This window comes from Diachasmimorpha longicaudata, chromosome 15 (assembly GCF_034640455.1).
Source record: "Diachasmimorpha longicaudata isolate KC_UGA_2023 chromosome 15, iyDiaLong2, whole genome shotgun sequence".
Taxonomy (NCBI): domain Eukaryota; kingdom Metazoa; phylum Arthropoda; class Insecta; order Hymenoptera; family Braconidae; genus Diachasmimorpha; species Diachasmimorpha longicaudata.
The window spans coordinates 4,316,056-4,337,019 of NC_087239.1; the positions used below are offsets into that span (position 1 = coordinate 4,316,056).

Here is a 20,964-nt window from a genome sequence, read left to right on the forward strand (position 1 = left end):
ATTTGATTTATTCACATTTGTTTATTATTTACGAATTAATACGTTTATGTGATTATTCATCTGGCATTTATTAACCACTCGTTACACTCACTCGCCAAATATTTAATTAAATATCGACGATGGAAGGGACATTTACACAGTGACAGTGACACTCAACAAAATTATGAAATAGCCAAGGGATAAACAACAGAAGTGAAAACAAATAATAAAGGACGAAATGCAAATGAAGCTTTAGCTGCTAGCGACTAGTGAACAACTATTATTCTTGTGTATCTAAACAATAAGTTTAAAAAAAAACTATATAATCAGTACTATGAACATGCAACCGTACCAACATATACACTGTAACATTCATATTATATTAACAATATATACTTGTGCATAATTAACATGATGGAGAAAAATCACATCATTAAACATGTAATACATACTCTTAATATTCGTTAATTGACACCCACATGATAACCAACAGGAATGATTATTCATACTCAAGAGTTTTTTTTTTCTCGATAACTGCAACTGAATTTATTCAATTTGTCTTTTATTCCTTTTTTTAACAAATATTTACAAGATTTACCTACACGATACATCATTCTTCATTCACTAGGAAATGATAATATCAAGCGTGTGTTTGTTTTTTTTTTTACTTTTTTTTCTTTGTTGAGATTATTGTAAAAAAAAGTCAAGGGCACTTTGCTTATTTACAGGAGATGCTTTCACTGAAAGCAACGAATTAATCGTGAAGTGGTGAGATGAGATACGTTCATGAATTATTTGGGAATGGAGATTTTATTTAAAGGTTTGAACGAGGACAGGCTTATTTAGATCAGTTGATAATTTTATCAGATCCAATTCCCTTAAGTTTGCATTTATTTCGAGAATGAGAAAATTAGGTTGTGATGAGGATTTTTTAGCCAGGAAATGTGGACAAGTGGGACAAAGCGAAGGCTTTTCACTCTTTGATATGTTAATTGCTCATTCAGTGCTCGATTGAATGGATTTTTTTTTTAGAACGTAAAATTGTTTTTCTTCGGCATCTCAACGGGTAAATACGGTACAGATGTTTGAACATTGAAAAACAAATTTTTAAGTGCCCATCTTGTCCTACTTTTCTCTACGAATGCTCGAGGGAAAAATATTTTTTCTTTTTTTTGGTTTTGTAAAATCAAGAAGTTATGTAACAAAATAGTGGGGATTTAGTTAAAATTCCAGACATTGTCTCATATTCTAAAATATTCCTTTGGTAGTTCTCACTGAATTTTTCAATTGAACAATAAAAATTCATGGGGAACCTGCCATAGCGAGGAGTATGTTAAGGTAATTTTGCTGGGGATGATAAAATTCCCAACAAAAGCTACTTCTTGACATTTTCCGATCACGTTTTATGGAGATAATTCAATCTCCAACGAAATGCGAAAAGTTGAATTGCCGTTTTACGTTTCACCACTTCATCTCTGACATTATTTTGAAAATACCGTGAAAATGAGGGAATGAAAAATGAAAGATCTTTTTCATGGGAACTTTCAAAGAGCACAGAATAGCATTCAACAGCATTTTCCAATCCTCTTTCCTAAAAATAAAAATTGTTTTGGAATGTTTTTTTTTATGGATAAAACCATTAACAGAACTGCTGTTGTCGCTCTCTAAATATCGAAACAATTGTCAAATCTCCACGTAAAAAATTGATTGACGTCGAAAAGGCGTCTCGAAGTCCTTACAAAACCACAAAGAAATGACCAAGTTATCAAAATGGTAATTTTTATCTCTGGGAGGACTTTCAGGCAACTTTTCGGCGCAAGTAGGGACTTTGTGTGACATTACAGTTGTTTTTATATTTTCAGATATTAAACATGACTTCCGTGAGTTCGTCCCTTTGAAAACGCTAGAGGAAAAATGTTATTTTCCCCGAAAGTAAAGTTTTGTCTTCACATTCGCAGCAAACGAAACTTATGTTCAAGTGGTGTACCCCATTTTACGTCACACCGTGCCACCAATGAAACTTATAGTACGATGCGACATAAAAGGGGATTAATTTAATTTTGAGATTTTCAGTTAGACAAAAATCCTGTAAAATGGACCGTCGCCAATCATCGACGCCTTGGTATTGGTAGAGGGAAAATGGACGATTTTTCTTTCAGTTTGAAGTTCTGTTTGTAAGCTTTGAAAAAAAAAGAGAATCATTCGATTTCCCTCTACGGTTTCTGAATTATTATTCTTTGAAGACGTTTCAGTTTACTCCACTCACCCCCATGACTACTACAATCATATTCGTGCTCGATTTCGTATAAAAGCATTATCGATTTTTAATAAACAATTTTGGGAATGAATCTCCTTTCACCATTTCACGACAGAAATATATTCACGTAAAAAAGCACAGAAACAGCTTGACGGAAGAAGTGTGAACTTTTCTGTTCTGTTGTTTTGTTGTTTTCGGGCTTTAGCGAGCCCTTTCCACGCCCCTGAGTGCGTGAGTGGGTACACCAGGTGCAGGTAAAACACCCTCTGGACCACGAGCCTCCGGATCACCATTGGTCGCCTCAGCGGCTTTGAATCGTTTCCACTTTCCTTCATTAAAACAAGCACATACCGTGAAATTCCCATTAAAAAAATTCATGTAAACTTCACATTTATATTTTCCTGAGTCTACTTTTCAGGGATTTATTTTAATGACTTGCATTTTAATGACTTACTCGCTAAGCGAATCATAGTGACAGCCCACCAGATGCTCCACCCCCAGCCGACCAGGCAAAACAACACGGTAAAAGCTTGGCTAGCTCCCACTATGATGTTGACAATCAGAGCGCCGAATCGACTTTTACCACTGGCAGTCTGGGCAAATCGAGGTTGTCCGGCGCACAGGTTGAACAGACCACTCCAAACAGTACCTGTAAAAGCCATTTCATGTCTGGAGATTTTTATCTGAGAATGCGAGCTCAAAAAATTTTTTTTATCCTTCAAAAACATTATTTGGCGCCCAAAAAAGTCAAGTAATGTACTTATTTTACCCACGATGTGCGTAAAGTGGTTATTCTACTTACGAAATGATTGAGAGTAGCCAAAATAGCTTTTAAAAATATTTTTTCTTATAAGCAATAACAAAAAGTCTTTGTTGAACAGTCAATCATTTTTTATGAAACACGAGCTGATAATTTTTTCAACGTTTTTATGTTCAATTAAAAGTTGAGATTTTAATTTTTAATTACAATGGTAATATCGATGTTCACATAAAATGATAGATTAATTGTTTGATAAAAAATTAATGGACTTGGAAAAAATGTAACTCGGAATGTAATCGAGTTTATTGTAACTTTCGTGCAGTTTTCCATAATCTTTGAATTTACCGTAAGACTAGAGGTACTTCGAGAGCTTGAATTGTTACTCAATTTCACTCTGAACGAGAGTTAAAATGGAAATTGTTTATTTCCATCTATTTTTTTTTTTTCACCAAGTTTTGAAAACGCATCGTTTCCTGTGTTTATACTAACCAGTTCCTGGTAAGAGAACATTCCAAACGAGGCAGAACCATGCTAGTGGCACCGGAAGACACGGAATTGCCCCTCGCATCACTGAGCTGTGCTCCACAAGGACTTCCGGAAGCTTAGACTTCTGCGCCTGAATTCATAGAGCCAGATTTCATGTCTCAGATTGATGAAAAAATCAATGGAGCGCTGTTTTTGATGATTATCTTAAAACTTAAGGGAGAATGATCGTGACGACCTTTAAAATTGGGGGAGACTGAAAGGTCCTTTTGAAAATTCCGACATTTCGTTTCACAATTTTACTTCTGAATTTGATGGATTCTTCCGTAGATAACATTTCCATTTAATAAACTCATTGTATTTTTGTTTAATTCGATTTTATTCTTTCATTTTTCACTGGAGAGGGGAGATTATATGGCGTTCAATTTACTGCCATTTTATTTTACTTTGTTATTATTTTTTAAACATTTTTCCGAGTCTCTTTCTCTCTGCAGCCCTCTGATGAATGATAGAACTGTATTTATTATTTAAATACATAAAATTATTGTTATTTATTTATTTATTGTCACTTATATATAATGTTATTGGCTCGATGCATCACATGTATCGGATAATTTTTCAATTTTCCAAACGAAATAATTATTTCCATTAGTGTTCGACCCAGTGTCCGCCCAATATCGAGCCAATCTCCTTAAAATGCCCTAAAAAAAATTTTCCCAAAAAATTTCCCTAGACTCCCTAGCTCCAAGATATTCCACTCGTCTTACCCCCAAGTACATTTTCGCCCTTATCTTTCTCCCCGAATCTCCCCTCCTCCCCCAATTTTATGGATTAAATTACCTCAGAAAGTGGTGGAGGTGCAACACTGGTCAGACTGTGTTTGGCACGTATATTTTTTGTTCGTTCAGCGTCACTGTTTCGCCTGCAGCAGTGGCAACATCGACAGCAATCGCAGCTTGGCAGTCTGCACCAATTGCAATAGCACAAAAATCCACAAGTCCCCTCAGGTCGACAGCAACTGTTGGACTCTGAAGGCGCCACTTTCCTGCCCCACCTGAGGCCCCTGAAGAAAATGCAATAATTTCGATCAGTCTCGTAAAAATAATGCACCTACCAGTGCTAAGCCTTCACCACTAAATGTCACGGGACATTTTTCGGTGACAATATTTCTCATCTACATGACTAGCCTCTGGACACTCTCCCCTAGTCACTGGTATTCACGAACAATCAACCAAAACAAAATTCCGTTAGCCATTTGACGATTGATTTTTCCTACAGCATGCCAAATAATCGTGCTAAAAAAAATCTTTTCATAACGAAATCTTCTACATTCTGGAAGCCAACGTGAATCAGAATATTAATTACCTGCAAAAAGTTGCCCTAAACCTAGCACACCTGGTGATCTCATTACCCCCTGGATTGTTGCCTTCACTTCGTCCCAAATTGCTTTCCAGGTTCTGCTGTTTGACCTTTCCCTTGCGCCCCCCAAGACATCCAATTTTGGATGCCCTCAAGCGCTGCCTCCACCGCTCAATCATCGAACTCCTCCATTTCCTCAACCGTCCCACCCTCGTGAGTTTCTCCTGTTGGCCAGTCATCACTGGTCCACTTGTCTCCACAATACTATCAACAGTAAACACCAGATGTTGTCCATCAACGACACCCAACGGTGGCAGAAGACCCTTCGGTGACAATCCCTCCTCCGTTCCCAGATACCTTCTCACCCCTGATTTCTCCAATAATCGAACACCCCTACGCTTTCCATGATTATCACCCCCTGGGGAGCACTTCCCGGACAGAGGAAATCGTCCATTTGCGTTGAGACGCATTAGCACCGTGTGGTGATACCAAACCCACCAAATAGCAATTGCCACCGACAACTGAGCAATGCCCGAGGTCCGAGCTTGGCCAGTCGTTTATGATAGCCCACTAAAGTTGTGGGTAATGCTATAAGAGGGAGAGGGTAATGGGTAAGAAGGACTTGGGGGAGTCAGCTCGCCACTTGGTCACGCGAAGGGATTTTCCATCTAATCGATAGGCCACCCTGACTCTTGCCTCCTTCACCAACGACCACTACATCATCAACACAAACCTCTTGTACATTTTCTTCACTACCTGTCATTTATTCATTTCCACCTGGACAACCCCCTGGCCCTGGGGGTCTTTGCAATAATAAATGATGGACGTGGAGATGGTGGGAAGCTGGTGGGACTTTTGATGATTGGTGAGAATAAATCAGGACGAGTCGCCGAGGAGGGTGGAGGGGTGGGGGATGGAAGAGGGTCAAAATTAAAAAATGTGGGCTTGGCTCCTTTTTCTCACACGACCTTGGCCGCACGCGACGTCATGACGTTCATTTTGACCCGTGCTTATAAACGCGTTATGCGAGCTCAGGAGCGATAAGACTCAGGTCAAAGAAAACTCAACTCCTTCCACTTGACTTACTTCTACGATTTTTTTTTTCTCTAGCTGGAGAAATGAAAATTATGGCTTGAATAAGCCAACGTTATTCCAGGCATTCGGTGCTACTCACATCGATCTTGGGATTGTTTTGTTTCTTCCTCGTTGTTTCGTTTGTTGAGAATAATATCGCAATGCGATGGGAAAGTATCGTGATGAGGTTGGGGAAAATTGCGTTGGAGGAATGAGAATTTGCAGTTGGGAATTTTTGAGGGGAAAGTTTAGGGTTGAAGTGATTGGTGAACAGTCGTTTTTGGTGGTGACGGGGGTAGATCGATGGGGAGTAGATAATAATCGTGAATTTAATTTATGCTGATTGTTAATGGAGGACATTTAATTATTAGGAGCTACTGATTATTTTTATGGGATGGGTTCGAGGGGGGAAGTCGTTTTGGGGTTTCTGGGGGATAATTAGCATCAGCTTGCGAAATGCTTGAGGGGAAGTTCTATTGAATTTTTATCCACTTCGCTGAATTTTTATAGGAATTTATTATTGCGTGTCGGGAGACAGTTTTGTGCAATTGATTCTCAGTGATTAATGCCAGGAGATTTTTTTTACGTAATTAACGTCAGGTGGACGTGCTAGATGGAATCAACGATTGAATCATTATTAATTATTGATTGTAGAAACGCGGAATTATTACTAATTACAATTTTTTTCTCAAATTCGAATAAATTTTAGTAATTAAATTCATTCTTGGTGATTAATTATTTGATTTTTTTCTGATGTGAATTGTTGGTATCGGCAAATACCATTGATTAATTATGTCAACCAATCATCGGTCTCAATGATCGATTCGAATCGAATCGATCGAATTTAATATAAAAACTTTCTGAGTTTAATTTTTGGCCAATTCTGGACATTTTTAACATTTTTTCTGGTAATTTTTTGTTTCTATTCACCTGAAATATTTTTTCACAAAATTTTCGATATTCCTAGAGCTTTCTCGAATCCTTGGGTACCCTCTCATGCCAATGACGGCATCGACCGAATCCCCATCACCCTCTCCACCCCTCCAATAATTCTCTTTAACCCCGTGATGCGCCCCAAAGGCTGCAGTTGACAGTGCGAATGTCGTTTTCGATCGCCGTTGACTTCCGGCGGAGGAATGAAAAGGGGTGGTAAGGAACGTAGACTCCAATGTGGCATGCAAATCTCAGCAGTTCCCGGTGGATCGATAGAGGGAGTATCAAGGAGTCTTGTGGTCAGGGTACAAAGGGGCTAGCTCTCTCGCACGCTCATGCCCTCGCATGATACCACCGAGGTCAAGAAACTTTGATGAGCAAGGACTCAATTACCCGTATACACATGCTCTTTCCTTCCTCCACAATTCAACCCAAATCATCCCACATCTGGTGGAATCATCTAGACGTTCCCCATCAAGCTCTTCACCAATTCAGAGGTGAATCGATAAAACGATTCAAGTAAACTTCGATGGGTGATCAGTTTTTTGGGAATACCCGAGGATCTAAGGGAGATATCAAAATTGTTGATAAGACATTTTTTGTGGAGCGATCTGAGAGCAACAAAAATGGTATCTATAAAAATTTTCATAACTCCCATAGATTCCGAGATATTCCTCAAGAACTCAGCTGTGTGTCGAGAAATCTTTTAATTATCGAAGTATTTTTTCCAATTTTCTTTCTCCAGTGAAATATTTTTCTATTTTTTCTTAACTTCCAAGAATCTCCAATTGCTTCGCTGATTTGAATTTTGCAAATGATTTTTTTAATACAAAATAATTAAGAAGATTATTTTTGCCAAAACTGGTGGAATAATTAATTTAAAAATTTCTAGTTTCAGAAATCACTAGAATTTTCTATAAATAATTTACCAACAACCATCAATTACATTTTACCTCTTCTCCCCATCCCCCTATCCCCCCTCCCCCCAATAATAATAATTGATACTCACGCAGGTTCTCCATTCTCAGCCCTCCTCTCCCTCTCCAGATGCATCACATTCCCACTGAGTGTTTCAATCTCATCAGTTCTCTTCACCATATGCGTTCCCCTCTTCTCCCTCGCCGAAGACACCCCATGCACCCCCCTGACGGTATTCAAGCTGACGCCAGTGTCGGTGGATCGAATGCTCTCCACCGATCCAGTGGAAAGTCCATTGGACTTTGATGATTTCAAGGACGCCTCGCTGCCATGATTTCTCAATTTATTATCAGCAGTCGTGGACACCTGGACATCATCCCCATCAGTCTCTCTCTCCCCATGTGGCCTGGCGCCCCCTCCGGCGCTGCGTGGACTGGTCCTGTTGGACTGGGGCTTGGCCACCTGGGCCTTCGCCCCAGCCCTCGTCCTCTGGGTCTCATCGATCACGGCCTTGGTATCCTGGATGTTGGAGGGCCGCAAGGCCTCGACCTCGACTGGATTATTCCTCGCCTCGTCTCTATCGAGTTTGACCTCGTCCCTGGAGGTCGTCGGTTTGGGCCTCGACGGCTGGACCTGGGGGATCGATTCCTCCTTCACTGGCTCCACTGAAGCCACGGCAGTGACAGTCTGTCTCTCCACGTCCCTCCTCTCCTCCAACGAGGGGCTCTCCTTCCTCGGGGAGTTGACCACTGGCGGCAGGACAACTGGAGTCTTCCTCTCAGTGATGACCTGGGGCTCAGGGACAACCGACGCTGCGTCGATCCTCAGGGGCTGGACAGCCGTCGCCGTCGTGGCATTGACAACACTCGACGTACCACTCGCCCCAGACGACTGTTTCAACAGGTCCACCAGCCCCAACTCCTCCTCGTTCCTGGCGCCGCTGATGCTGTCGTCGCTGTGTCCTGAGAGACGTCCCATCACCACTGAATCGTCGGTGACGAGGGGCGACGAGTCTGGATTCCCCGTGCTGGTGGTCGATGGTGGGACATCAGGTGGTAACTGATGGGGATGAGACACTGGAGGTGCCTCCGAGTTCTTAATTTTTGAATTGTGATCGTTGGACATCTTCACGAATCGATTGGGAATGGAACTGGTTGGGGTGCGGATGGGGATCTTCGTTGGGGACTTGATCGCCTGCTTCGGCAACTTCGTCATCGCCCTGGGGACCTTCTCCTTCGTCGGGTGGACCGACTCGATGAGGGGACGTTTCACTGGCTGCGGTGTCTTCAGGGAACTCGTTCGAGGGAGGTGAGTGAACTTTCTACTTCCTCGACGCTCCCATCGTTCTCGTTCTGGCTTTTGGGTTTTCGGCTTGATTGTTGTTAGGCCACCACGTGGCTGGGGAATCAGCGATTGTTTTCGTGGACTGTTGCCTTGTGAAAGTGATTCTGGAAATAATTGGAGGGAGTCATTACGTGAATTGTGGAGAGGGAGTCGTTAGGAGCCCAGGGAAATCGAGTTTCTTTTTTCTATTTGTTATGTAATGACAATGGGGAGGATGAGATACCACAGGATCACTTGGACATTCCTTTTGGTGGATATTTCCTTGGGAATTACCCACTGGCCAAACATTTTTTTTTGCAAAATATTTTGGAACGTCCTGGAGTTATTAAAACTGAAAAAACTAATTCGATGCTGTCAGTATGTCTTCATCCCCCTTAGACTCGAATAAAGTCACGAGGGTAGGTCATGAAACCCTTAGAGGACCATAAAATACCCCACATTTTCATGACCTATCCCACTCGACTCCTGTGTCCTTGAGAAAGTAGAGAAGGAAACGCCAAAAATTTCTCCATCTCTACATCTGTACGTGTTCACCAAACGAAAAAGAGCTGAGATGTTCAGCGAAGCGGTGCAATTAGGACAAATTAACGGACAGAGCATTCACCACCCGGAAAAAAACATCCCCCATCCCCCCCGGTAACCCATTCACCAAACCCCCGAATAAGGAAAAATCCTTTATTTACTTGGTTGAACGAATCTCCTCCGTCGTGTGGGGGCTGGTGGTGTTGGAGGTCTCGATTGAGCGTGTGGTGGTGGCCCTTTGAATCCCCTGGGCCTGAACGGCGAAGCCCTTCCAGTCCTGATGCCCCTGCTCGGTGACAACGGACTCCTAGATCTTCCCGATCTCGTGTGTCCCCCATGAATCGGTGAATCACTCGGCGATTTATCCTCACCCTCTTCAGTCTCAGCGAGTATAACAAAACTCGATTTTCTATGTGCACGTGCCATCGTGGATGAGGCAAGTTTGTATGGCTCAGGTGCCCTGGGTGGTTCGGGTGGTTCATAATTAACTACACTTAAATAGTAGTCGTTGATGTTGGCACTATCTAGCAACCGGAAGCCCACGTCTGTCTCCGGTCTCGTGCGATTTCTCCGTGACTTTGTTGTCATTCTGTACTTTCCACGAATATTTATAGCAGCAACAGTGGTGTCACATAATTAACATTTTGCATTAAATAAAAATTTATCGTAGCTAAAAAATCCCCCCAACACCTCATTTTCTCCTCTTCATTATTTTATTTTTAGACATTACGTACCTGTTTCACTAGTACACTGTAACGCACCATAGATCATTAAATTTTTTCATTTATTAGAAATATCTCACTTTAATTAATTAATTAATCATGTCGGTGATGGTAAAAAAATAAATGTCTCTCCGTGGACAGAACTACTGTCACCGAATTTTTGTGAATGATGTGGTTGATGAGGAATGAGTGGTTTCAGTCCCGTCCACCCAACTTGGTCAGACGTACTGGCCGTTCTGAGGCACCCGCTTGACCGTTTCAGGTGGTTCTGACTGACCGACGATTCACCGACGGCCACCACCACTCGCCGACGAGACTGCGGCTCATGTTCAACATTATGTACAACCTAACGACTCTATTATTCATAAATACAGGAAATTCCGCAAAAATACGGAAATAATTTTTTTTTTTTCTTCGATGTTATCCACTGATTTTACTCCACAACTCAATCGACAAGACACTACGATATTATTATTTCTTTTATTATTGGGGTTGGGAGGGGGAGCTGTTGATTCAATTGTCTTCACGCTTCTTGCTGCACTGATGATGTTAATGACACGATACCCTGGTTTTTGTCAGGCATCGGTGAACAACAGGAGCAGTGGAAAAGCAACGAATTGAAGAATACCACTGGTGAAGAATCTGGGTCGCTACTCAGCTCGTTTTTTTTTATCCCGGTGAATTGATCTGGTACTCAGGTACATTCTGCCAATTATCGGAACATTAGCTTGATTGGAAGGAAAACTGGGCAGGGCCATATTTCTTCCTATCGTAGGGTTAACTATCGCCAATATCTGACCTTTAAACTGGTGGTTTTATTGTTAATATCAATGCCACTGACAGCACTCCACAAAATTTATCATATTGCTGGTAGAAACATATTTTGAGAGGTACTGGGATGGTATGAGTACCTGGAGTACAGGGGACAGCCATCACAAATGCTTCCATTCTTCATTAATTTTTTTTTCCAACAAACATAAATAAATTAATCAGTAACGAAGTGGTGAAACGAGATAAATTGATGAAGGTCTGACCCGAATTTTTGGGCAGTATTTTCAAGTCTAACTAATAAGTAGTGCAGCCGGGCTTTAGTGAAACGCACCGAAAATAAAAGTATTCTCAGCTGTCGAAAATCCTTGCATTAAATTTTCGAAAGTCTTAACTTAAAGCCCGATTTCTTAAGTTGAGAGTCTCTAATGTCTAAATTTAAAACATGAAAGTCTCGAGCTAAGCCTTTGAAGGAAGTCTCGATTAGGGATTATAAGTCTTAAAATAGATGTGATTTTTTTGGGCGAAATTTAACTGAAATTCATCTGAGTTTTCTTGAAACATTCGATTTCTTTTGGAGTGTGGATCGGTGAGGGTTAAAGAATGACATTTAATATTTTGGTTCGTTCGATTTATTTTTTAGTAATTCATTATATACAGACGCTCGATCGGACATCCCTCCCAGTCGTTCAACATTTTCCACTACTAAATTAGTTTAATGTAATCACGCACACTGTTTATCGTGTTTTCAATTTTTTTTTCAGGAGAAAAATGAAAAGCCTGTCTGTTTCACTTTCTCAGGTTCAATCGGTAGATCGCTCGGTTCGCTTATGATTTATAAATCGAAAACTGGGTGACATTCACTTGATCGGACTAATTATCATTGATTCCTCATAAATGCAAAATGATTAATCATTCTCCCTCCCCATAAATTAAAAAAACTTCCTACACTTTACTGAGGAGGAATCCGTCAATATTCTTCTGACAAGAAGTTCAGTTATTAGAAACAAATCAGAGAAACAAAATTAAAATAGTTTATCCTGGTCAACTACAACGAAAAATGATAACAAAGTCGCTAAAATTGTTTTTTTCTAAATAATGGGAAAGCGAATTGCAATTTTCATTCATCGAAGCAATCCCGTTGCTCCTTAGTTATAATAATAAAATTATTCTCAAGTCAACAGAAAGTTCACAGCAACGTAATTAGGACGTAATGGTACATTTACCCCGACGCTACCGATTTACATTAGATCAGCTTTTCACTTTTTTTTGCAGTTTAAAAACTATTAAAGGCCGATTTCCCTCATTTTTTTTTCTCTCTTAGACTTGATAACTGTTCATTTTAAAATCACAAGTACGACCTTTGGCATCATAATTGTATAACGCGTTGAAAGCGATTAATCAAATTCATAATACTGTCTAAGATGATAATCGTAATGATATACCAAGCAGGGAAAAAGCCTTCGAATTCACCGCCCTCGGCTTGCGCGTACACAATTCGCCTCGATAGTTATTGATTTCATCATTACCTCGTACAATCACTGTATTGTCAATTGAGTCTTTATAAATATCGAATACACAATGAACTGATTAATTTTAAACATTAAAAACGCGTGTACATTTATGCCATTTGATATCAATGTTATTTTTTTTTGCTTTTCATATAATTATGGAATATATATCGCCATAAAATCAGTTTAGGCCCAAACAACATGCAATTCATATTACGCCAATTATTTTACGCATTTTCATCCCATTTTTCATTAATTAAATCAACACGCGACATGTAAATGTGACTGCATAATGATACAATTTCAGTTTGATTTAAACTCATCGGCAAGAAATATTTCTTTACTATTTTTATTACATTTTCCTTTCATTCTTGGAAATTTCTGAATGGAATTTCTGAGGGATGTTCATCAGAATTGTCGTGAAATGAAATGGAATTTTCCAAATGATCGAATATTCATGCCAAAGCCCTCAGAAAACGGGTGTTTATCCAATGACTCATGATATTGTAGGTAAATTTCATGAGCTAAATCGGCAAAGTGAGAGGTAACTGTCAGTATTTCTAGACGCAGAGAAAATTGGATAAAAAATTCCTAGAAAATAGTGACTAATTTTACTACTAATGGTAATTGTGGAGTGAAATTTAATTCGGTGAAAAAATACTGGTTTAGTGACTATCTTAGGATTTTCTCGGTAAACAAACACATCCACAGATGTATAAATGATCCTCCTGTTTAGTCAATATTGTTACGTGTCCTCCTGGGAATCCCTATTCAATCGCTATCACTATTCGGCGCTTATCTGGAAGAATCCCTCGTCGTGACGACATCTGGTGAGCTACATTGACCTGTCTTTGACATTTTACACGATAATTTTTTGGTGTTCGACATAAAAGTCGAATGAAAAGTATTAGACTAAAATTACATATAATTTGTGCATTTTCGTCCTTTTTTACGATAAAAAAATTAATCTAATGTTTTCATAAAATTTTCTATATTTCATCAGTTTTTTCAACAAAAAAAAATTGTGCAACCGTATTTATTAATTTTTGACAACGTTAAAGATCAATTTATCAGTCTGGATACAAATTACCCTCACGATTCTCACATTTTTCTAATTCATCGGCCAAAAATTCAGTTTTCAGTTATTTTCCCCCCCAAGACAGAGGACAAAAATCCGAGAAATTGATTGGTCTAGAATTATATAACATGTTTGGTCATTTTTCTCCGTGTAAATTCCCACAGTGAAATAATTTATCTAAAAATAACGAGCCTCCCGAAGCACTTGAAAATTAATCAGGAAAGATCCAATATCTCCCCGTTACGCTTATGAAATTTCAGATTCTTATCACCACTTCAAAGGGTGCTACAATCTGTTTTTCCCATGAGCACACATGTTATTTTGTTTTTCACTTTTTCTCATGAACGACTTTTCTGAAGGAGTTTGAGACTCCACTAATTTAATCCTAACATGAAATCTATTCGTATATTTTCTTCTATTTTTATCACGATTTCTTCCCTGATAGACAAACACCCTCGGCGCCATGAAACTGATTAAAAACTTCATCTATTCTGATCAGTTTGTCATGAATATCCATCAGAAATATGATCATTTAAGGTATATCCCCAGAAACAAGATTTTACACAATGGTTTTACATTTACCACAATCAAATTTATGGATCATCATCAAATTTATTCACCAGGGCTAGCGTTTCCCTGAAATTGTCCACGAATATACCTCAAACCTGTCCTGTATCCTGACTCTACTCCCCAGAAATTCCATTCATACCTAATTCCAAAAGCCCCCAAGCAACAGAAAACGAAAGAAAACAATTTCGATTGTCCCCTCACACTCGCTATGCCCCACCAGTTTTATCAATCATCTTCATCGGCTGAAGCCTTTTGACATCCTTCCTATACTTCTCAATAGTGATATCTGGATTGACACAAGTAGAAAGACTCAACGATACTGGATCAAGACTGGCAGCGAGTTTGAGATAAGTTTCTTCCATTTCCTTGGTAATTTTAATCTCCTGATAGTCCCCATCAGCCTTTATCTCCTCCTCCCCCTCCTCCTCATTATTCGAATCAAATGAGATGAGATCTTTGATCTGCGTCGAATCATCCTCCAATTTCTCCGGTATTTCAATCCTCTGATCATCAATTCTATCAGTTCCACTGTTATTGAAGCTAAGTGAACGTAAACTATTGGTTCCCTGCACCATTCCTACACTTGATTTCCTATCGTCTCCATTGAACTTATCCCCAAACCCCGGCATATTGATCAACGTGTGCCCCTTGTTTCCCACCCCCTCACCACCCTTTTTACCCTGTGAACTAGTTACAGATGACTGTACCCACTCAGCCACCCTCTGGGCACTATGGAGTTGCGTGGGCGAGTCATTAGGAAGAATAGGAAATGCCTCGTCACTACTAGTCGACAGTGATCGACTCTTCAATGCATTATTATGAACTAGAGCTGTTGTATTCGATAAATTACTGGCATTGGGACTCCCACTGAGACTCTCAGGGCTAGTGTAGACCACCGTCTGGTAGTTACCCCTGGCATTGTCCAGGAGAATGTTCTTTGATGCCTGACTGACCCTCATGAGGCAGTTTCTCGCTGTATTGTTCGTCGTGTTGCCATTAAAAATTCTCCTCTTGTCGCCCTTCGACTGAATGAGGTCACTGGAGCTGCTCGAAGGCTCTGAACTCGAGATCATCACCGCTGAACTATCACTACTGAAACTGGGACTCGCAGCAACCCCTGGAGACTGACTGACTGTCTGATTAAGGTTCACAGCATTTGTCACTTCTATCAACGTCACATTCTGATGTTGATTGTTGTTCGGTGAATTCTTCTTCCAGATTCTCTCGTTTATCACGTCCAGGTCAATCTCCCCTGGACGATTGCACCTGGGGGACTTCGAAGGGTCTTCAGACCTGTTGGAAGACAGTTTCGTCTTGTTGGACCACGTGTTCTTCCAAATTCTGTCATTTATTATGTCCACTGGAGTCTGTATGGGATTGGCATTGGTCACGTCGAGATTCTCCGCTCGTCTCGTCACCATTGGTGATGTCGCCTGGGGCTTCATCTCCGGGAGGTCAAGTTTTTTCGATTTGTTCGGCTGTTTTGATTTGTTCGTGATGGATTTTTGGGATCTCTCGAGGAGAATTTTCGCTTGAACTGAACCCTGGGGAAGTTGGCTCGGTTTTTGGGGCTGGACTTGACGTAGACTCGTGTAGCCGTTTAACGACGGCTTCTTGTAGCTTTCCTCGGTGAACACTAGTGTCGTTTGACACTCAGAGTCCACCATGAGGATGGTCTTGTGGCAGACACATGTGTCACAGTGCTTCGCAAAAATTCTCTCCTTCTCCCGATCCTCCAGGACTTTCGCCATTATCGAGGCTGATACTATGTCCACGGGAGGTTTGCCATCATCACTCTCGTCATCGCTGTACTTGTCGATGGGGCTCGGCTTGCTGATGTTGTATACCATCGCTGTCGGGGGAAAAGTGGATATTGGCACTGTTATGCTTTTCACGTCCGGTGGAGAGACGTCACTCGATCTTCGCTTCTGGGCGATGTAGGTCTTCACTTTGGCTTGGACTTCGGTTGGTAAGGAGTCGTATTTCTGGCCCACAAAGTTGGAGGGCTTGCACTGCAGCAACTGAATCGCCAGTGTCACGTCGTTACGATATTCCGCCTGAAATATTTCAGAGTTTTTTAATTTAATGGAACGAAAATTCTTTTTATTAATATAAAAAATAAATATAAATAAATTGTAAATATGAGTACATGGTGTGGTATGCGTATATCATAGATTATCTATCGTACATATTGTACATGATATATGTTGCTCATCGTTATTTTTATTATATATTTCATTGTTATTTTGTAAGGGAAATTTATTCGTGTTTTCGTGTGACGTTTTTTATTTTATATTTGAAATTGCGGAACATGCATGCCTGCAGTTTGTTTTTAAATCCAACTCTGGGAGTTTATTTTCATAATAAACGAGTGAAATTTCTCGAGGCAATATTTTGACTCTATTATTTCACTTTTTAAATGAACAAAATGGATACATCGATCCTGCCCAGTTCAACCAGTTGAATCTCTGGAAGTTAGAGCATTATGAAATTATCGGAGATATTTTCTATTGAATTCTGTCATCTCTGTTCAAGATATCTATATAAATTGAAAACAACTCCATGTTCTATTTCAGACATCCACTGATAGCAATAATTTGTTCGCACAAACTCTGACGCTCCATGTGCTGTCCACGACAGGTGTCCGCACTTTACTTCGTCTAGAATGTCACAAAAGATATTTCAAACAAGAGAACACAGTTATTGAAAATTCTTTAGTAAATATTGAAGAAATCTTTAAAGTGATAATAGCTCATCACTCACACGAGTTGTCACGATTTTCTGTTCCAAATGGTAACTAAAATAAGTAAAACTACCGACGCTCATTATGTTTTGTTCATAATCCTTATCTGGACTGTTCATTACGTACATTATTTATTCGCATCGATCGCTCCACCGGGACTTAAATGTTTAACCGACTCGGGAAAACTTTAACTAATTCTTAAGCCTATGGCGATTGAAAGCTCCTCAAGATTTACAAAAATTCATGTTAATATTTCTGAATGGATAAAAATTCTAGGAATGGTAAATTCAATTAAAAATAAAAAATAGAGTTCAATCATTTGACAGGTGAAAGGATTTCCCAATCTTCTCGAGGAAGTCAAACAAAAATGTTGATAAAATACACCATCTGTATAAATATAAGCAGATAACAAGACGTCATCGCCAGCCGCTGTGGCAATCCTCCTCGACAAGTGAGAGAACTTAGATATTTGCTTTTCGGAATAACTGATCTGTCTACGCCAGCTCATTTCCCGTGGTATTCTCTATCTGAATTGGAAGTTCATGTACACTTTATTCCGACTAATCGCTTTATCAGAACTCTATTTGTTTATCCATTCATGAAAATTTCAACTAATCACTTAATCTGAACCCGATTAAAGTTCCTAACAGTCACAAAACTTCAATTAATATTTCTGGACTGATAAACAGAAAATGTTAATCATGTGAGAGTGCAGGGGATTTCTCTATTTATTTACAGAATACAGGAAAACTAATGAAAATTGTTGCAATGTCTGTGGCTATAAACTGATATCAGAATGTAATTTACGGTGGATCTGATAAATTTAATTCTTCAAATACCACAAATACTTTTCTCGGAAAAACAATTGTCTACCTGAGCTCGTTCATTTCCCCTCATACTGCTTATCTCACTCGCACGTTCCCATACTTATTCTGACTTATCGGAACTCCACTTTTGGACTAATCACGAATACTCCGAGTAATCATTGAATCCAATTACTAGAGAGTGGAACAAAACGTCTTTAACGGGCAATAACTCCGAAATAAAATAAAATTTCCCCTCATGCACCCCCTTCCATCTCCATCGAATAAAAACAAAACTTACATTATCCTGCGATAATCGATGAATCCTGTAATTAGCATCAGCCAGTCGATGTGACAGTGTGGCAATATCCTTGGTGAAGGCACCTTTTTCAGTCTCACATTTATCCACAATCCTCAACAACTTGTCCTCAAGATTTTGATTAACCTTCTGCACTCTCTTGTGTGCCTCGTAGAGTCTCGAGTACTTGTCCTCCCACGTGCGTAGTTCCTCCCTCATAGATGCCAATTCGCCATTAGGAAATTTATCAGCTTCATTAAAAAATTGGGTCTCCATCTTAACAATGTGACTGTCTTTCTCCATCAAGCTCTGCCTCAGGTGTTCAATTTCCGCATGGAGATGAACGTCACTGTGTCTGTGCTCATTCGTCGTGCATCTCGCACAGACACAACCACACTCCTGTCGATAAACAATGAATTGATGAATAGTGGAGTGTTAAAAACGTATTAGAACCCGAGAGGAACATTTTCCCTTATTTATGAAATTTTTCCTCAGAATTTTTCTCACCAAATGACCCAAAATGATCTGATAATTATCAAGGAATGAAGACGTACCTTACACGTCTCCGACATTGTATTGGCGATGACAATAGCTCTGACTGCAGGCCCCAACACTCACAAAATAAGTCCCAAAAACAAAGATCCTGGACCCCTCGTTCATAACCCTGACGAGACCTCCACTAAACCAGGAAAATCCCAGGACCTTCAGCACTCACTATCACTCATCTCCATGTTTTATTTTATTTACCAAAATCTTTTTCGTGTCAACACTGGAGATTTTTATAAAATTGTTTATTCAGTCAACAATTGCTCATGACAGCACAGGGGTTCGTCGAGTTATTGCCGTTGAGGGAGGGCTCTCGGGGTGAATGCTCCGGGGATTGAAGATTATTTAGAAAAATATGTAGGGAGAGGAGATGAGACACTGTCGATGTATTGTGAGGAATACCGAGAATACAATCGTCACATCGCGCATACGTGTTATGAACCAGTAGCATTGAGGTAAACGACAAGACGCATGCGCCACTACGTGAATCATTGGTGGTCCCCTTGAAAAGTCAATCTTTTCGGGAATTTTGATTTTTTTTCGATGGAAATAATTGACATCATGAGAATGTTGATGATGTCATGGGAGACGTGCAATGGACGTCTCCCATTCTCTCTGTCTGTTTTGGTTGGAGTCATGTTACAACCGACCGTTCGTTCCTGGAAAATGGTTTTTATATTCAAATTGAAAGAACAAATTGGACAGTTTCCCAATCCAGTCGATTCTAATGATTTTTTTGATTAAAACATCACTCAAATAATTATCATCCACAGCCACAATCGGAGGTCTGTTGGGCGAAGGGTTTGGGGCCTCATTAAATTATTTAATTTATAATTATTATTTACAGAATTAACAAAGTATTCTTTCGGAAAATTTGCAGTTCTACTTCAGCTCTTTTATTTGTTACAGAAAATCATCGAATATTTTGTGATTAATCATAATATACTCCAGCGACAATAACAATTGCGTAATATTCTAGAGTCTCGTGAACGTACGTCGAGTAATTGTCCTTCTCAGCGTCCCAGATGAACCCGAGTCCTGTGTGGATTCCTTGTCCACTCTTTTGGATTATCGTCGCTGTTACAATATATTTATACCTGAAATTCGCGAATGATAATCAGTAGAGAATTTTTCATTCCGTCTTTAGACTCAGACATTAATTTTTAAGAAATAAATTGAAAGAAATTCGTTAATTGGGTCTCGTGACTCCTCTGGAAGACTCTTCTTAGTAATTCCAAAATCAAGTCTGACAGGCTCCCCACCAAATGAATAAATAAATCACCAGATGAATAAATCAACGAATGACGAAATCAATAGCCCCAGGATTTAGAAAATCCAAGTTTAAGTTCCTACCGCATGAAATCCTTTTTAAAAATTTGTTTCCGAATTTCCATCGCCATATCCTGGCAGAGCTTCATGCAGACCTTCGAGTCATACACTTTAACGTCCTTCAGTGCTGTTTTCGTCACGTTCTCGAGGATCTTGTCAACTGCGGGGGCTTTGAAAGGATTCGGAGACTCAAGCTGATAAGTATTCTGATACCGTGGTACCTGTCGGAAATAATGGATGAGCACTACGTTTCCTGGTAAAACTTGTCGAATTATTTAGGTAGTGGTTGGGCACCTTGAAGCCCCCCTTGCCGGTCTTGAAGGCTATGCTGGCCCTGGGGAGACCCACGAGGGATACAGTGCTACTTCCAATTCCAGCGCGAGATATCGAATCTCTTCTGGAGGATCTCTTACCACCGGAGGTCAGCGACAGCCGGGAAGGGTCAGTCTGACGGGCTGGAAGAGCAAAAATGTGCGATATTTGGGTGCCATATTCATAACTTTATTTATTTACTTTCACCATAAAATCCGCTTGGACAAATCACTTGTCATTTATCTATCGATTTTTAATGAATTTCAGGATCGAATATTTTTAAAAATCCCCATGACACCTCAATTCGAAAATGTCATAATAAATTTAACCAAAACTCACTCATTGACATTTCGTTTTTTTTTTTCGGAAGTTAACATTCAGGAAAATCCAAAATTCCTACTATTTAATTCAAATACCCCGCCATTTTTCCTTGAAAAAATAAGTGAAAGATTGTGCACAAATTTCGTTACGAGAAATTAAAAATTTCCGACTACTTCTAATCACAAAAACCAGCACAAACGTTCATTAACTCAAACCGACAATTAAACTGATTCAAATCTTCGCGGGACTCGAGTCAGTTGAGCATCAAAAGGCAGCCCGCCCCCCCCGGAAGTGACAAAATCGTCGGGTGTATCGCGAAGTGCCTTCCTCACGG

At 39.9% G+C, this 20,964-nt stretch overlaps 3 protein-coding genes across 5 annotated transcripts; all 3 read right to left on the reverse strand.

Annotated features, from left to right (window-relative positions):
* On the reverse strand, positions 1-11,626 carry LOC135169466 (uncharacterized). 3 transcript variants are annotated; one of them, XM_064134508.1, is made up of 8 exons: positions 10,364-11,626; positions 9,791-10,218; positions 7,855-9,211; positions 4,845-5,102; positions 4,320-4,542; positions 3,486-3,612; positions 2,691-2,885; positions 1-2,565 (listed from the first exon to the last, which is right to left on the reverse strand). In XM_064134508.1, the coding sequence occupies exons 2-8, from the start codon at positions 10,215-10,217 to the stop codon at positions 2,438-2,440; spliced, it is 2,715 nt and encodes a 904-aa protein (XP_063990578.1). In that variant the 5' UTR covers position 10,218; positions 10,364-11,626; the 3' UTR covers positions 1-2,437. The 3 variants fall into 3 exon arrangements, with proteins under 3 accessions (XP_063990578.1, XP_063990577.1, XP_063990579.1); XM_064134507.1 differs by having other exon boundaries at positions 9,791-11,626; XM_064134509.1 differs by lacking the exon at positions 4,845-5,102 and having other exon boundaries at positions 9,791-11,625.
* Positions 11,627-13,599: 1,973 nt separating this feature from the next.
* LOC135169471 (uncharacterized protein) lies at positions 13,600-19,098 on the reverse strand. Its single transcript, XM_064134521.1, has 3 exons — positions 18,677-19,098; positions 18,126-18,521; positions 13,600-16,335 (listed from the first exon to the last, which is right to left on the reverse strand). The coding sequence occupies exons 1-3, from the start codon at positions 18,692-18,694 to the stop codon at positions 14,485-14,487; spliced, it is 2,265 nt and encodes a 754-aa protein (XP_063990591.1). The 5' UTR covers positions 18,695-19,098; the 3' UTR covers positions 13,600-14,484.
* Positions 19,099-19,549: 451 nt separating this feature from the next.
* LOC135169479 (dynein light chain Tctex-type protein 2) lies at positions 19,550-20,850 on the reverse strand. The gene is made up of 4 exons (XM_064134532.1): positions 20,649-20,850; positions 20,292-20,452; positions 20,022-20,218; positions 19,550-19,765 (listed from the first exon to the last, which is right to left on the reverse strand). Exons 1-4 carry the CDS (start codon positions 20,656-20,658, stop codon positions 19,600-19,602), a joined length of 534 nt encoding a protein of 177 aa, XP_063990602.1. The 5' UTR covers positions 20,659-20,850; the 3' UTR covers positions 19,550-19,599.
* Between the last annotated feature and the right edge of the window lie 114 nt (positions 20,851-20,964).

Coding starts and splice junctions, on each gene's coding strand:
- LOC135169479 (XM_064134532.1), bottom strand. Junction 20,219..20,291: donor CCGGCAAGGGGGGCTTCAAG/GTGCCCAACCAC, acceptor TATTTCCGACAG/GTACCACGGTATCAGAATAC. Junction 19,766..20,021: donor TTTAAAAAGGATTTCATGCG/GTAGGAACTTAA, acceptor CGCGAATTTCAG/GTATAAATATATTGTAACAG.
- LOC135169471 (XM_064134521.1), bottom strand. Junction 16,336..18,125: donor ATCGATTATCGCAGGATAAT/GTAAGTTTTGTT, acceptor GAAATATTTCAG/GCGGAATATCGTAACGACGT.
- LOC135169466 (XM_064134508.1), bottom strand. CDS start 10,217: ATGACAACAAAGTCACGGAGAAATCGCACGAGACCGGAGACAGACGTG. Junction 5,103..7,854: donor GCTGAGAATGGAGAACCTGC/GTGAGTATCAAT, acceptor TACTGTTGATAG/TATTGTGGAGACAAGTGGAC. Junction 4,543..4,844: donor TTTAGGGCAACTTTTTGCAG/GTAATTAATATT, acceptor CATTTTCTTCAG/GGGCCTCAGGTGGGGCAGGA.